The 17,354-nt window shown below is 39.9% G+C and overlaps 3 protein-coding genes across 5 annotated transcripts in view; all 3 read right to left on the bottom strand.

Moving 5' to 3' along the window:
- Window positions 1–1,798: 1,798 nt before the first annotated feature.
- On the bottom strand, window positions 1,799–3,147 carry LOC135436923 (uncharacterized). The gene is made up of 3 exons (XM_064694699.1): window positions 2,879–3,147; window positions 2,362–2,807; window positions 1,799–2,095 (listed from the first exon to the last, which is right to left on the bottom strand). Exons 1-3 carry the CDS (start codon window positions 3,002–3,004, stop codon window positions 2,011–2,013), a joined length of 657 nt encoding a protein of 218 aa, XP_064550769.1. The 5' UTR covers window positions 3,005–3,147; the 3' UTR covers window positions 1,799–2,010.
- A 2,979-nt stretch (window positions 3,148–6,126) lies between these two features.
- Window positions 6,127–7,174, bottom strand: LOC135435140 (uncharacterized). The gene is made up of 3 exons (XM_064692041.1): window positions 6,964–7,174; window positions 6,439–6,893; window positions 6,127–6,359 (listed from the first exon to the last, which is right to left on the bottom strand). The coding sequence occupies exons 1-3, from the start codon at window positions 7,114–7,116 to the stop codon at window positions 6,272–6,274; spliced, it is 696 nt and encodes a 231-aa protein (XP_064548111.1). The 5' UTR covers window positions 7,117–7,174; the 3' UTR covers window positions 6,127–6,271.
- A 5,339-nt stretch (window positions 7,175–12,513) lies between these two features.
- pxb overlaps window positions 12,514–17,354 on the bottom strand; it is a 28,591-nt gene continuing 23,750 nt past the window's right edge. For 2 of the 3 annotated variants that reach the window (XM_064695319.1, XM_064695327.1), the window contains exons 4-5: window positions 15,961–16,228; window positions 12,517–14,513 (exon numbers count right to left, since the gene is read on the bottom strand). In XM_064695319.1, the coding sequence (XP_064551389.1) occupies window positions 13,068–14,513; window positions 15,961–16,228 (1,714 nt within the window). In that variant the 3' untranslated portion in view covers window positions 12,517–13,067. Of the gene's footprint in view, window positions 14,514–15,960; window positions 16,229–17,354 lie in introns of all 3 variants that reach the window. The other variant, XM_064695336.1, reaches the window with a different exon arrangement.

Raw genomic sequence — 17,354 nt, 5'->3', positions numbered from 1 at the left:
GTCAAGTGGCAACAAAAGAAACCGTACACAGAATAAGTGGGCAACCGGAGCTGGAACAAGAAGCCGCAAGGAGCTCAAGGGGCTGCCCAAGCTGGATATGTGTAAATGTTAAGCAAGAAAGTGTTGCGTGATTTAGTTGAGCTACGTTTACTTTTATGGCTCCGACTGTGTGTGTGTGTGTGTGTGGGTGAGTGCGGGAGTGTGTGTTGATTGAATCGAGGCAAATAAGCAAACAAGAAATCAGCAGCAGCCACAACAACAGTTTGCGGACCCTTAGCTAAGCGAAAAGTGATAAGCGCATAAAAAGCGAGAGACGGTGCCAGCAGAATGGAACGTATCCAAAGGATACGCTCACATCCGGCACGGCAATTTCAAGTATTTGCCTAATATAAACAAAGCTGCTTCATTCAGCATTCCCCCGTCCCTCTGGCCATCGGACTGCCCAGAGATTGCCCGACTCGCAGCACAATTAAGTGCCTGAAGAAACTGTGTGAATCTGTCATTAAGTGGAGCTGCCAACCTGTGACATTTGACAAAGTGCCAAGTCAGATAGGTATTAAGTTATCTGCAACAATGCCCGAACTAGTCTTTGGCCTCCTTCACTCCGCCTCCAAGTCGATTTCCGAGTGGTTTTGCTTTTGACATGACAGTTTGTTTTGTTATCGTTATCAGACAGGTTGAGACCGATAAAATGCAAACACTTCGGCATCCAAGTTCACACAGGTACACATGGCCAGGCAGCTCTGTCGTCTATTTCAATGAGATCACTTTGTTTTTCTAGCTTTTTCTATTTTGATAATTTTCAATTTCATTTCAACAAATTTATATTTGTACTTAAACGGATCCAAATATTGAATTTGTGTTCAATTCAATAATTTGACATTGCGATCAATTATAAATAATTAATTTATCAATAATTATTGACAGTCAAAAATAGTTGAGGATTATGATGCAACCAAATAATAATAGATTATTCATTCATATTATTATTAATAGCTATCTTAATTCACATATTACTCAAATTTGAATATTGATTCATCGACTTTGTATGCACAAATAATCGATAACAGACAACCATCAAATTGGAATTGGTTTTTTTATATGCATCAATCCAAGTCAAGGGTTTGTTTTCCATTTTTATTATTTGATAATTTCTTGTCTTCATACGATTATGTCAATTAAGTCTATATTAAAAATTGATTGCGATTGTAACTACCTGATCCATAAACGTAAAGCCAAGCAACGATAAGAAAATTTCGATTTTCTGATTGGAATATTGATTAGCGAGTAGCCGACGACCCGCTCAACCATTGCCCAAATAATGACGGCAATTATGGTTTCTCATTGATAATGAGTCGGGCATTAATTAATTGCGTATCACAAATATACACATTACATACAAATAAAAATCTTAAGAATTGACTGATTTGTTGTATCAATCAGTCGCAATGCTATCAAATGTTTTGCTGTCTGTCGATAAGGTTCGCCGCCAATATGGAATGCTGCGTACACGGGGCGTATGATTGATTTACAACGCACTTGCGAACTAGCAGATTCCCCTATTTCGTTTGTTGTTGTCGTTGTTGTTTCTGCTGTTCGAGCTGTTGTTGTGGGTGACCTGTTTGGCTATCTAATGTTATCTTTGCACCGTGCTGTGCTCAGTTTTGTTATCTTATCTCACATGCTTTGTACATGGCGCGAGCAAATTAAAGCGCCAATTGCTAAAAACAACAACAAAAATACTGGTAAAAAAAAGACGTTAGTTCAATGAATACGAAAAAAGTAATGCACACAATCGTTTTTTCCTCTGGAAGTGTTTTTTATTTTTTTAGCTAATTATATTGTTGTTTTTTTTTACCTAGATGCGTCAGTTGTGTGTTTTTGCTTGCTGACACCGTTTCAATTTTAAATAAACACTAAAAACTAAATAAAAGTCGAACCAGTAGACTAATAAAGTAAAATATGAGGCAAGCAAAGAATTAACGAGCTTAGCAATTGGGTTTTTTCCTTTTAGTGCGCCTTGATCAGCAGCAGGGCCAGGGCCACGACGCCAGAAATCATGGGCAGCGACTGGGCGGCCGAGTTTCTGGTGCAGCTGCGAAAGGAAAAGAAGAAGAAATTTGTTTCATATTAAAATTCATTTCTTGTCGAATTCAAATATTGCTTATACTCCTAATTATACTATAAAACACTCAACAGTTGAATTGTGCAGCACCTAATGGAGTTTTGCAACACTATACGTTGAGTGTTGTGAAATACATTTTGGAGCATAGTAATTGTGCAGATATTTGGCAGTTTTCAGAATTTGAATTTATATCCGTTTCTGAATTTATGTAGAATTGTGAATTGTTGGTAACTTACCCCTGTTGTGTGATATTGGCATAGGTGTTGTTCAGGAAATTGTTGTACAATGGGAAAGCACCATCGTTGACCAACTTAATGCCCGCAGCTGTGTATTTATCGGGAATGCCCAGAATAAATCCGTAGCTGGTGCTGTTATCCGAGGCATTGGTATATCCGCAGCCCGTGACGTAGGTGTTGTTGACAATTTGCAGCAGCTTGATGAACACGGGTGACTGGGCTGCGCTGCCCTGGTAGAAGGTGACGTTGTAGCCAGTCTTGGCGTTGGCCACCAGCGTCACATTGGCCGTCTCGTCAATGTTCTGGAACAGCGACGTGGCGGAGCTCGAGTGCGAGGCATTGATGCTCAGCGTGACTTTGTCGTCTTTTAGGCCCACCGTGAACTCCAGGCAGGCTTTCGCATCGCCAATCGGATTGCGGGCCACCTCCTGCCAGGTGCCGAACAGCTAAAAAATTTGCGAATTCACGAATGCAGCTGTTATAACTATTCCACTTGGGCTCAGACCGCAACACTTACTGCCGTATTATTCCAGTCCAAGCTCTCGGCGATTGCGCTGCAATTCTGTGGCCCAGTCGCTGCTGGCGTATCTTGGGCAGAGACCAGGGCCAAAGTGGCTACGAGCAAAATCACAAACTTCCACATGATCACTGTTTTGGCTTTTTTTTGTTTGGGTTAAGGGGGTTCTGCTTTCTTAGCTTATCACTGCACTTAGATGTAATATCCTGACCGACACGTTGTCTAGCCTCGGTTCGCTTCGGTTCGGTTGACTCGTAAAACTGTCGCTGCGCCCTTTGCTGTGGTGTCTTTTATAGCTATGGCAATCAGATACACACTACGTATCTGTGCTGCGCCTTATCAACACCCACACACACGCACACACGCACACACACACACACACAGTCAGTCTTCGGTGCAGCTTACTGTCTGACTCTGGCTGACGTCTCTTATCGCTATCCATTTTGGCACAGTATCTATAGTCTGGAAGAGTGTAGAAATTCGAGTGTTTCGTGCTATGACTAAGCGCATTGGCTTAGGTTATCACGCACGCCCATGTACCTGTAGTTAATCAAAAATTTCCCCCTTTCTTGCACAATTGTCAAACTTTTAAGCTTCTAATTGCGTACATGTGCCATCCAGGTGAATTCGCTCCATAAATATAGCAGCGTTGACTAATGCATTAGAGCAAATAAGAGAGTATTTTTGAACTTATCAGCTGAATATTTTCTATCAGCAGAACATCAATTTATCTACTCATAAATTGTTTATACTTCAGTTATGATATCATTCGTTTTATCTTATAAAGATATACAATTTCCGCTTTTCAAAATATATCTGATATGTCAATGTGTAATTTTATTTTATTATTCGTATATTTTACCCATTTATTTATTTATTCCCTTGCAAAAGGTTTTATACATTTTCATTGAATGTGTTATAGTTGGGATTTTAAAGATATTTTGAGATCTTGTTAAATTATATACTCTGCTAGCGAGTGCGCAATCGATTTCTTTAATTCACATATACATGAATATTAACAAATTATAAAAAAGAGTTAAAATTGACAATTGCTCCGTGAGCTGAACCGGCGACTCCCCACATGTTAGTGCGACGCTCAGGCAGCTAAGCTCTTACGGTTTTAGCTATGCGTTCGTTAAGATACATCGATGTATATAAACATTTTTTCTCCACAATTACTCACTTCTTACTCATTGCCTAGGAATCTGAAGCAAGCAATAAACCTGGAACAAAAACGTTTCAGACAAAGAGCTCATTATCACTTCTATTGCACGAGGCAAACGTTTCAAAATGGGATACAAAATTCCCCAAAAGCATTTAAAATTAATTATTTAAATAGCAATAACAGTCTTTGTACACCTATTGGTATAAGTACATATGCTTATATGTGCGTAAATTGGCTGTTAAAAAATAAAATAAAATAAGGTCTACTCCTATAAATCAGAGGTCAGTTGTGCTTATCAGAGTTGAAATACTGTGTCTATCTATTCACATATCGGTTAAATATTTTAACTATGTATGAGAGGCATTTGGCAGAAAAAATATAATATAAATTCTACACATACATGCATAATAAACTTATTTGTAAAATGTTTACCAATTATATAAAGAAAAAAAAGCACAGCTCCAAATCGAATTGTTTCTTTTATTGATAAGAAGGGGAATAACTCACGCGATAGCCTTCTTCTAGGTATTTCCTTATCATCAATGTAAGAATAATATGCTATCAATCTATTGTTAAATGTTTGCAATGAACATCGTACACTAAAATCCGTTTTAACTTTTATGATTAATTTTTTTTTGCCTCAATCCTGATTATTATTGTATTCATATTGTATTCATTCTCATAGATTGTTCAGATTGGCATATATATAAAGCTGTTTGAGGTTCCGACATAATTTCGCACGACATATCTACGCCGATCCACAGGAAAAGGCCACATAATTCGACAGTCAAATGACTTTAATCAACTTGGTTTTATTTTGTTAGAGTCGAATTTACAATTGGATTTTATAAATGTCAATCAAGAGAGAGAGTCCAAAAATGGCACAACTTAGATTATCGTAGGTCAGGCTTTATTAAGCTATAGTCAAAGGGTAGTTATTTGGCGGATAGGAGAAAAAGGTCCCACGGGTGGGAAAAATGGACCGGAATATAATGAATATATATGCAGCTAGTATACTTGCGCCATATCCTTATCATTTTGTGAGTCATAAAAGTAAGCACATATCGTATTTTACAATAAGAACCCACAGATAGCGCACAAAGCTGATAAATTGCGAACAGCGTGACAGAACTAATTACCAGGCAGACGGACAGATATGCTTAGCAATTCGCAGATATTGCTATATCTCTGTATATAAAACTATTTGTCCTGAATGACCGAATAATCGGTTATCAGCGCACATCCCAAGCCGCAACAGCTAGGAATCTGAAATTTTCATTGTAATGCAATGAAAGGCTTTCGGGAAATTCTACTCGCAAATGTGGAAAATTGCGAAAAATTATTGTATAAGCCAAAACATAAAATAAACTTAATTAACGCTTTAGCATTGGATAAACAGCGCTTGCCAAGCAATTTATCGAATATGTGTTTTATCTCTTCTCAATTCTTACCCTTTTTGTATGGTAAATGCGGGTCAAAGGTTGTACGAACTAAAGTTTATTTTTTGACTTGAAGATTCTCACCACGAGACTCAAATTTCGAAAAATGTTGATTCCAACTTCTGGCTCTAAATTTGATTGACTTCAAGCTGATTTTTAATAACTATGTAAAGCAGAACTGGGACGGGGAGTTCAAGATAATACGGTTCGATTTCAGTTTCCCACGGGCGGAAAAGTTGGCAGTTTATGTCTAAAGTATGTAGCAAAAAACCTAGACCAGACTAGGTGGGGAGATGCCAGCTAGTATATGCAGTATCAGGTAGTATTATAGCGTGTTACGCAACACTAGAAACAATTTATATTTTCTAAATAGAAATGTCTTCGGAGCTTATTTATTTTATATAAAAAGAAAATTATTCGAAGTAAGTTTTTAAAGATAATGCATTTCTTACAAAAGCTATTTATTAGTTTTTTTTTCTTGAGGAAGAACATATTGCATTTACTTGTAATGCCTTTGTAAATGAAAACCAAATAAAATGCATTGCCTGTTAATATGGTAATTCAGACGGGCAATTAATTCGTTACATAACAAAATAAAAAAATAAATTCGACATTTTAAATGAATCTAAACGATTTCTAAACTCATTTATTAATTTGCTTTAATTCTTTTGTTATAATAATTCAAATGTTTTTATATTAAGGTTTTATTAGAAGTGTATTTACCAACAATGTAAACAGCTAGACCCATTCCTACTAAGTAATATTGCTTTACAAAAATTGTTTGGAAAACTATTTGGTTAGGAGGTAAATAACCGTGGCAAAAAGAGCATAGAATACCGTAAAAGCCGTTGAGGGATCAGCACCATTTCCCTCACAACTGTGAACAGAGATACAAAAAGATATAGTATATATTTATAGGACATGTGATAAATGCCAAATGCTCGAACGCTACTCACGTGCCGTCTTGTGTGATTAGAGACATGCTGCCATTGAGGAAGTTATCATAATTAGCGGAACTCTGACTCTCGAGCTTATCCAAAAGGGTCGTTGAGACCGTTCGATTTCTGGCGACAATCATGCCAAAGGCCGTCGAGTTATCTGTGGCATTGGTATAGCCGCAAATGAAAGCGTAGTCCGTATAATCAGTAGCCAAGACCTTGAAGACTGTGTAGGGCGTATAGACAGGGGGATTCCAGTAGGTAAAGTTGTAGCCATCCGGCGAGGCGGTGGCATTAGCAACCGTCAGTGTTGCATTCATGGTCTGATTGACCCACGGATAGGTATACGTATTGGAGTAGGTTGTATCGATCAGCACATTATCAACGGTTGTGTTCAACACTGTAAAGTTAATTTTTGTGCAGAACATGGAACCAACCGGTTGACGTACAATCTCCCACCAAATGCCCGAGAACTAAGTACGAGCAAATACTTGAGTAGCTTTACGAATATGAATCATTGAAGATCATCTGATATTCACGTACCTTCTCCAGATCGAGGGCTATGCTGGTGCTCACATTGCAGGCCACGGGAATCGTGCCGTCATCATCTGCCTGCACCGTGTGACCACAGAGCAGGCCCAGCAAGAGGAAGACCGACAGTAGGCTCAGTTCCCATTTGTTGGCGTTTGAAGACATTCTGCAAATGCTTTGCGTGTGGCTTGTTTTCCGTTACCGAACCTTCTGACTTTCAGCTGTCCACTGAACTGGCAGCAACTCATCATTTGCGCTAATTAGCTGCTAATTAATCATATGCTATCATTGCTGTGATAAAAGTAGATTTGCATGCAGTGTTGGTTAACACGCAAAGTCCAAGCCAACATGCAACAATTTGGAACATTTGCCTCATGTGACGGCAACCGGTTGAGCACTTAATACCCACAACTGCAATTACTTTCGACTGCCGCCGAATTCAAGTTGTGTAACGTTTGATATCGTCTTGAACTTTGGTGATAAGTAAGTTGATAGTTGGCAATTGAAGTGGCCTGCAAACATTTGGACTTGAAGGCCCAAGCGCCACATAAATACTTCTATATATGTTTTTTTATGATAAAAAAAAACGCCACAGGGCTGTCACAATGGGAGCAATGGAAGCGATATAAGGCGAAATGAGCTCAGGGTTTGTTTAACAAAACAACGCTGCTTGCATTAGTCTAATAATTTAATTTTTTAAAAGATATTTTATATTATTATTTACTTTATACATTCAGGCGAGCTATTGTGTTATAGAGATAATTAATTAACATTTCCAAGATTTTTTATTTTTTTTTTATTATGGTGTCTTTTTCGGTGTTGAGCAACGTTCAGCGAATTTTTTTTTACAAAGCTGTCAATTTCTATATATTCGTATATTCTTTCGGTACGATTTCGGCCATCGACCTAAATTTTACAGTGTTAAACAACAGCCCAAGCATGTATAGAACTAACGGTAAGCAGTTAACGGCAACTTGTAGCCATGTTGTCTTGTTGAACACTTCACAAGCAGGTCGAACAGCTGCCAGGCACATTAATTTTAAACGACTTACAAGCTTTAGTTATAAGATCTTAAAATAGCAAAGTATAGCGAGAAAGAGAGGGCGACAGCGAGAGGGAGGCTCACAACTTTCTAGTACAGTTGACACACATTTACAGTTATTTGGACATGGGCGGCTAAATGGCACCCGAGACGACCAAAAACTTTCGGCACTCCAAACATATTTAAACTAGTGAGAGAAGCCTGTGCCACGCCCACATCTACACATGGAGTGTGCCTTAACTTTATTCGAGGTGGGAACTCCTGTGCCCGTTATTTAATTAAAAACTATTGCCAGTTGTGCCAAAAAAGTTAACAAACGTGTTTTTCGGCTCATGTCTCACATGTCTTAATTATTTAATTGGGCCATGTGTGAAATTCTAATGAATAGAAGCCCTCTACCAAAAACCTATATACATCTATATATATATGTATATCTGGCACACTGGGTGCGAAAAGTTTTGATTAACCTAAAGTGGAGAAGCGCACAAAATGCAACTCTGGGCAAAAGTGCAGAATAACTTTTGTAGAGCGATAAACGTAATTAGTTTTATAGTTGGAAAGCGCATGAAATTTCAATTAGCAATTAGATAATTTTACAAATATCAAATGATTTTAGAACCAACCGTAAATATATATAAATAAATGTACAGATATTCGATTAACTACTATCTACATCTGCTGCATCACTTGATTAATAATAGCAAAACAGGAAAGTATTTCCACGAAATATAAGATACTGAACGCAGTTGATAATAAAAATGTTTTATTGTTCCCCGAACTCGCTCCGATAACATAATAATTCAGGAGGATTTTATTGCGAATGTCATTAAGTGTTCAAAAAATATCTGACAGCAGATAAGTTCGTGGGTGGTGGCACGAGCTGGACGAATCCGTCAGCATTAAAAACTATTCCAAACATATCGAAGCCGCGTGATAAGAGCTAATAAAAGGAAAGATCTCAAGTTAAATGTATTTCTTGTAGCCTTGCCACACTTTTTATTTGAGAAGTTTTGCAATTCTGGAGGCTGAAGCTTAAAGCATTTCAGTGTTAATAAATGCTTGAATAAGTGATCGAAAAAGTTTGGGGTCCTGGAGTTTAAGGCTATTCAGTGTTAATTAATGTCGAACAAAAAAAAAATTGACGTTGCTTTTTGCGTGTTTCGCAGCGCAAACATGATTTTGATTTGTTTTTTTTTGTGCCAAGCTCAGTTTTTCAGTGCTTCGATATGTCTGTGTGATGAGCGACAAATTCAAAAATATATTTTCATATGTAAATATATGCGCAATAAAATGCAAAATATTGAATTTAAATTGGGCAAATATTATTAAACAAAATTTGTATATTTACCATTTGAACACCTGTCTACGTAAATGCACTACGTTTCTTGTCGCTCTGTATGTATGCAGCATATTCTGCTCTCCTGCTGCTGACTGTGTATGTACATACGTATGTATGTATGTGTATGTACATATGTGCACTGTGTGCGTTTGTTTATATGTACTGGAGGCACCGCAAAGTGCCTAAGTCTTCTTCTTTTTTTTTGCTTGCATGCATTTGCGCTCAGTCATAAGGAAATTGAAAGCTGCTCACTAATTGGCATACTTGATAACACACCTACACACGCTCTCTCAGGCACACACACACAGACGCCGACTTGCCAAAAGTAAGTGTGCATGTATTTAATTACTCAACAAGCTTTGATGCTTTCATTAACAGCTCACCTTGGAGTTAAGTTTGCCTGCAACTGTAACTGGCTCAAGTGCATATCTCGTGCTCCAACCGCAGCAGAGTGCGAAGGCACACACACTCACGCACACACTCACGCACACAGGCGCAACCCAGGAAAATAATTAAGTTGTTTATCTTAATGCGAGCATTTCTCTTGCTGCAAGTAACTGTTAATTACACTCTGAGCGCTTTATGCAAAAGGAGAAAATAGAAGAAAAAACATGTGGCAGAAGCGCAATGCAAACTTTCTATTAAAAGGAAACTAGCACCAGACGCACATGCACACACACACACACACACACACAGACACAGACGCACACACACACAGACATATGAGCCTTGTCTGCTTTTACCTCCAACTCTCCTTTAATTTTGTGGGCTCTGCCAGCTCAAGTGCGCATTGCGCAAGCCAATTTAAATTTTAAAATAAGCACATTAACTGCATCGCATCGCTCTCACTCACTCACTCTCTCTCTCTCTCACACACACACGCACGCGCACATATTTATTATGCTGCAGATTTATGTCTGTTGCTAGCTTCCTATTCTTACGCTGTGCAGGTCCCGTTCACAACTCAAGCAGCACATGTTTACATTATGTTATTAACATACTGTTAAAAAGAGCCTCCATCGATCCTGCTGTTAAAAGCCTCTTCATTCCAGTTATTAAGTTTGTTGCCTTGTTTTGTATTCATAATTTGATTTTAATTATTATCCATATCTGCTTATAGAGAGGGGAACTAATTGTTAAATGGTTTTACAAAAAATTTATAAACTAACTATATTTGGCATAATTGCTAATCATTTAATTTAATTGATATTAATGTACGATTAACTGGCGTTTAACATTATAAATTCGATTAAATCGTTTTCGCTTTTTCATATTAAAGACAATTGGAATACAGAGCCTCCTAATTCTTTTAGTTATACAAAAATTAGCTTCGGTATACTTAGGATCTTGTATAGACCCAATGCTGATATGCTGTCAGAGTTCTCATAACAAAATGAAAGTTAACAAAAACAAATTTATTTACAAATCATTTCCTTGTTTTTATGTTAACACAAATACTTAGAAAGTTATCGATTAACAGTAGAGTTGTATTCCTTATTTATCAGTATAGTTTTCTTTCTTTCTTTTTTTTGGAAGAACTACAGCATTTTGTTTTACGATTTATTATTGACTTGTCATATGTACAGAAGATGTCGATAAAAGTATTTCTGAGTTTAATGATAGTTTAATTTACGCACAGTAAAAATTGTTTTTGTACTGATATTGATAGTATCGGAAACCAGGTGTGCTATATTACATAAATGCGGGTCTCTAAGCCCAAATCCCAAATTGATATGTAATATTCAAAATCAAGCGATGGGCGGGAAATTAAAAGACTAGGATGTTTGAAGCAGAGCTCAAATATAAGAAGTCTAAGTGTTATATATATGTGGTTATATATCTAGTTTGAATATATGTATACATTTATAGGGTTATCTGGCTGCTCGAATTCGATAGCTTTTTTTTGTCACTCGTTCAATGATTGTGCTTCTGCATAATTTTCAATATTTCAACTTTTTAGCTTTAGCTTTAGCTCATTACGTTTTTTATTAATTTTTTTTTTTTAGTTAGGGTATTCGGTATGTAGATATCCAAAAATCACAACGACTTGAACTGTTAGTGAAGCATTTTCTATGGCAAGGACAGGAATGCTCAGCTGATGAGGGGAATGAGATGTATGCTAAATGCTACCAATCCTAACTCTTAGTTTTATGGTTTAGATATTTCTATGTACAGCATGGGCTCAAGTTCTAGTTTTATTATATGTATATATATATATATATGTATAGACTACTAATTATAGGATACATTGCATTGTGCTCATAGTATATGAAAATTTAACATTCGCATCGTACAGTTCCTTAGCATGTCCTAAATGGCTATGGCTGTGGAGTTCTTATTTGTCTTATAGGTTATCGCATGCTATTTACAGTTCTGATACAACCTAGCAAGTGTTTCAATAGGCGGGGGCCATTAACATTTGGGGTAGCCCCTCACTTAATACTGCGGCTTCACTCGATTTACCTAATGGGTGTTTAGTTTCACACAGTTTACAAGCGTGTCATCAACTATGTTAGTTCATATATAATACAGTTTATTGTTTTTGCATTGGGGTAAATATGTTTTATTATTTAGTTTTAGTTTTAATATGTAAACAGTCTTGTAAGAGCCTTTTAACAGAGCAAAGGCTACATGAAATGCAATTTCTTAGCTGTAAAAAATAAAAAGGGCTGAAAAATATGCGAATATCAAAAGAAATCAAAAATAAATCAGTGAATATGTTAAGCAAATGTAAAGTTTAACATTAACATATTGTATCGCTTAAGAGAGCGCTTCAACATTCTGTTTACGTCTTGCATTTAAGCTCCGAGCCTAAAAGCATGCTACACATTATTGGCAGCAGCTGCGTTTCGAATAAACTGCGCTCAAAAGTATGCAACCGTTCTTGAAATGTCACATAATTTCAAACAAAGTTTCATAAATAAACATTTTGAAAAGTAGAGTCTTTAAGAACAACACAAAAAGTTTGTTAAAATTTTTTAGAGAGAGCTTTTGACATCGACGCACTAGTTAAAACCCAATCAAAGCAGATACCCTGTAACATGGTGTGCTTTATACAACAAATAAAATTTTGCAAACTGAAAATCCGCAAGGGTATAAAAAGCCAATTGAGTTTTAATTTTGTGATATCTTTTAATATTTTGGTATTGTTTTTTTTTTTTTTTTTAGTTTTCTTTCACGTTCGTTTTTTTCGGTTTGTTCTTTTGCTTAAAAACTAAAATAACAAACAAAAGCTTATAAAATGCAGTTAAAATTACATATACTTAAGGTTGGACAATAAAAAGATAAGTTTCTTCATAATTTACGTTATAAATTAGTTTGTTTTCAGTTATATTCATTATATTAAATTGTAGAATTTGGCAATCACATTGGAAAAACACTTAGACGCTATAAGTTCTTTGCTTTCTAGAAGTTAAACTGACTTTTAACTTATGGCAGCCCCCAAATTGAATATCTATATACATATACATATATATATATATATGTAGGGGGCGGGGTTCCTAACTTAAGCATATCTATAACATATGTCTATTGCTTTCACGATGTACACGCAGCGGCGAGAGAACAGGAGAGAGGGTAGAACTACACCTAGTTATATCAAATACAGGAGAGCTTAACATCTAGGCTAACTACAAGCTAACTGTACACATATATTGAGAGAGGAAGAGAGCCTTACGCTCCCAGTTTATATACACACACACGAATGAGTCGGGTCTCGGGCAATACCTTTCGGATCTACGCCGGGGATAGGCTGGCCGAATTATTGTTGTCCAGCTGCGAGGTGACCGTGGAGCAGGCGCTGTTGTTGCTGTTGTTGTTGGGGCTGGTCGCCTCGTTGTTGCTGTTGCTGTTGCTGCTGCTGCTGATGGAGGCGATGGGCGTGGCAGTTGCTTTTCTCGCCCGATGCCAGCCAAAGCTCAAGGCGGCGCTCAGCTTGCTGGGCTTAGGCAGCAGCTGCGGCTCGGCCAGATCGTAATCCTGGCGACCAATCGAGCTGGCCGGCGTGTGGTGACTGTAGCCGGAGTCGGAGCCAAAGCTCGAGTCGCCGTAGGGTTGCCTGTAATCCGCAGCTGTTGTCGTTGTTGTTGTTGTGGGCAACAGGGTGGAGGCATAGGGACGAGCCGATCCGCTAGCACCGGCAACGGCAACGGCACCGGCACCGACGCTGTCATAATAATAGTTGGCATTGTACATGGGCTCCGCATAGCCGTAGGCGGGCTCCGTTGCCAGCGGCGCCGCATGGATGCGGTGATGCTGATGCTGATGCGCCGCCAGACGGCGGTCCACGAGCCGCGGCTGGGTGCGCGCCCGCATGGTGGCAGCCAGCAGGCCGTTGGCACTGTTTGGCGCATACTGCTGGACGCTGGGATAGCGGATGCGCTCCCGATAGATGGTCGCCAGCGGCGGCACCGGCGCCCGGCTCAGCTGTGCATTGATGCGATTCCGGCGCTCCACCTCGTGCTCGAGCGTATTATAGAATTGCGGCGCCGTCGAGCGCGCCAAATAGCCGAGGGACATCATGTTGCTGCGATTATCGTAAAGTGGCGCCAGATCCGCAATCTCCGCCGTGGAGCTGCTGTTGTTCAGCTCGTCCTGCGCGCGCTGCTGTCGGCTGCGGGGAGTGCGGCGCAGCGGGCCGCCGCTTGCCAGCTCGTGACTGCTGCTGCTGTTGTTGTTGTTGTTGTTGTTGATGATGTTGTTGATGTTGTTGTTGTGGCTGCTGCTGGCGGATGCACTGGCCGTGGAGGCATCCTGCGCCGTCGAGGAGCCAGAGCTCAGCCCGCTGTGCCGCTCCTGCTGCAGAGGGGGCGGCGGCAACTGCATGCCTGCAGCTGCAGCTGCTGCTGCTGCTGCTGCTGCTGCACTGCTGCCGCTGCTGCCGGAGGCGCGTTCGTGGTAGGGCGTGGCTGCAGGCGCGGTGCTCGTCAGCGGTATGCTGTTGGCCTCCTTGTGGAAGCTGCACTCGCCGGGCAGCGACAGCTCGTCCTCGGCAAAATCATCGTCGGAGTGCAGCGGCGGCTCCGACTCGCCGTCGGAGTCCACGCGTCCGGGTCCCAGCTCCTCGTAGACATTGTCATTGGAGCGATACGGATCCGGGCCGGGCGAGGAGCTGACAAGGAAGGGCGGTGAGCGCGTCATCGGATAACCGCTCGGATAATGTATGCTCTTGCCCTGCAGCAGCTATAAAAGAAAGAGAGAGAGAGACGGAGGGAGAGAGGGAGTTAGTGAGAACTTTCATTCGGCTTGTGAAAAGCGATTTACAGAACAGAAACAGAAACAGAACTGACAAAGCCTCGGGCAAAACTTTAAGACAAGGCGAAATGTGTTGGGACAGAGCATAAGCCCTAGCACAGTTGACAGGCATGCTCGACTAGCAAACACCCTGTTAGACGAAAAGTAACTAAAGCGAAACATTTGATATTTACCTGTATCTACCCACAACTGTTCAATGACTTTACAGGGTATTTACGGCTCAATATATGCAGGGTATAAGCCAATATAATATAGAAAGTCATTTGGTTAAGACACAGTAAACCTTGTCAGGTGTATACCCAACGATCGCAAATGCCTTTGCAGGGTATTTGACAGAAAGTAAAGGAAACCGTAAGCAGTTGTTGAAACAGCGCTCAAAGCCGACCAAAGGCGACCAAAGGCAAAAGGCAAAAACAAATGCCGCGAGAAATGAATAATAAATATGCGGAGCGAAACGGAACGTAAACAGGACGAAACAGGACGAAAAAACATGCTTAAAGTAGGTCAAAAAATAAAAAAAAAAACCAGCATAAAATTAAGCACGTGCAAATAAAATGCTTTAAAAATTATAAGCGGAGGAATTATGTTAAAGCACAGGATGTCAGTTGAGCCCAGTCAAAGGATAGCAATTAGAGCGCCAAATGATTCAGATTTAGAGTCGAGGACCTGCTGGCTGCCCCGCTGGAACGCCAAGTAGAGGACTTGAGCTGCCCCTTGGCCAGAGGGAGCTGTTTATCAGACAATAAAATAAACACGCACTTCATTTTTAGCACACACAGGACGAAGGCAAATGGACCATAAAGCGGCAGCAAGAAATATGATGATATGAGCAAGAAGAAGACAAAGAAAATAAGAGGAAATAAAAGGGGACAAAAGGCGTCGAGAGTCGCAAAAATGGCACAAAAGGCGCACGAATTAAGCCGAAAGGCAAAGCAGATAATGCAGCAGGATATATATATTATATATATATATATATATATCTGTCTTTGAATATGAATATGAATTTGATATGTGCGGCTGTCAAGTTCAAGTGTAAATTGAGTTAAGGAAGGAGCACAAAGCAATAGAACAATCAATGAATGCGAAGAAAGGATCAAAGCAGAGCTCTCATTTTACACAGTTTTAACAATTGAATTAATGTGTGTGTGTGTGTGCGAGTGTGTGAGTGTGTGCGAGTGTCTTGTGTGTGTGACAAGTTGACAATGACAGTGCAATGTTTTGACAGGAATTGTCGTAATGTTAGCCCCAGCTCGAAGCCTGACAACAACTCGCAAAAAAACAACACAAAACTTCCTGCACGACAATTAAACAGCTTGCCGAACAAAAGGACATCAGGGGGGCAGAGAGGGAGGGTGGGGATTCACACAATACTAACCTCTGCATGCGGATGCTGCTGATAATGATGATGATGGAGATGATGATGATGCGGATGCTGATGATGCGGATGCTGTTGATATTGATGATGCCGCATCACCAGCGGTCGATGATGACCCAAATGCGCATCGGGATCCTCGTACATGGCATGATGATGATGCTGCCCACCGTGCGCTCCGCCCCCGCCGCCGCCCAATGGCAGCGTGCCGCTGAGGGCGCCACGCGTCGGCGTCTTGCAGGGCAGCAGATTCTGTACCTTTCGTTTGTTTCTGTAAGCATAGAAAGAGAACGAGAAATTGTTTATTAATACGTGTTTTTAAATACTTATAAAAACTTATCAAACACTTTAAGCGCAGCAAAATCTTAAAGCTATATTGTGAGAGCCGCAATAAGAGAAAGAAAATAAGCGGCTTTAATACAGACTAACCGAAAGTGCTCGCAACAAATTTACAAAATACAGAAAGCTTTCAGTTCAAGTTGAAATCGAAAACATTTAAGTTCGATCAGTTTAAAGCTCGCAAAAGCTCATTAGAGAAACATAACTTAAAGATTTGCATTGAAAGCCAAGTCACAAAAAAGAATTCTGCCTGATTTAAAACCAACAGCAGAGTGTCAAGCTTAAGTCAAGAGAAAATCAGCTTAAAGCTTTCTTAACAGCGAGTCATGCAGCAAAAGCTTCAGACTGTGCTAAAAAGCTCAGATGGCTTTAAGTGTCAGGCAGCTTAAAAGAAAAGAGGGGGAAAGCGCAAATATTATACAAGGAAGAGTGAGAGAGAAAAGAAGAGAGAAAGATGGAGCTGCTAGTAAAGACTTAAAGCTAAACTTAAAGCTGGAGAGAGAGAGAGGGACACAAAGAGAGCGACTGCATAAGCTCATTTGACTTAATTTGGCAAATCAGCTTAAAAGAAGAGACTCAAAAGAGAAGAGACTTCACAAGAGCCACGTTGATGACGTTGTTCAAGCTGCGTTTCGCTTAATAGAGCAATAAGTTTTCGGTCAGCGACAGCAGAGGACGAGGACGAGGACGAGCACGAGGCAAGACAAATCGATTTGTAATGGCTGCAAAATGGCAGGCTCAGACATGGGCGTGTGGCCAGGTGGGCGTGGCTGGCCATGATAAATGCCAAGCGGCAAACGGGCCGAGGCTTTGGCCAGGTAAACACGCATCTAGCAAAACGCCGGCAAATATTTCATTTAGTCTTTGGCAAATAGCCCGAGCAGCTTGACAAAAGCAAAGCAAAGCAAAATAAAAAAAAACCAGGAAAAAAACATGGAATGCCACTAAAAAGTGTGCCACATAAAATTCAATTTAAATAAGCAGCTAGCTGCAGAGTGGAGGAAGAAGAAGAGGGAGAAGGAGAAGAAGGAGAAGAACGCTAAGCACACAAGGACAAA

Source organism: Drosophila montana, unplaced genomic scaffold, assembly GCF_035044405.1.
Source record: "Drosophila montana isolate Dmon_TW-CO22-7 unplaced genomic scaffold, ASM3504440v1 contig_1505_1, whole genome shotgun sequence".
Lineage (NCBI taxonomy): Eukaryota > Metazoa > Arthropoda > Insecta > Diptera > Drosophilidae > Drosophila > Drosophila montana.
Note: the sequence above shows the minus strand (reverse complement) of the source record. Positions and strands in the feature narration are given on the sequence as shown.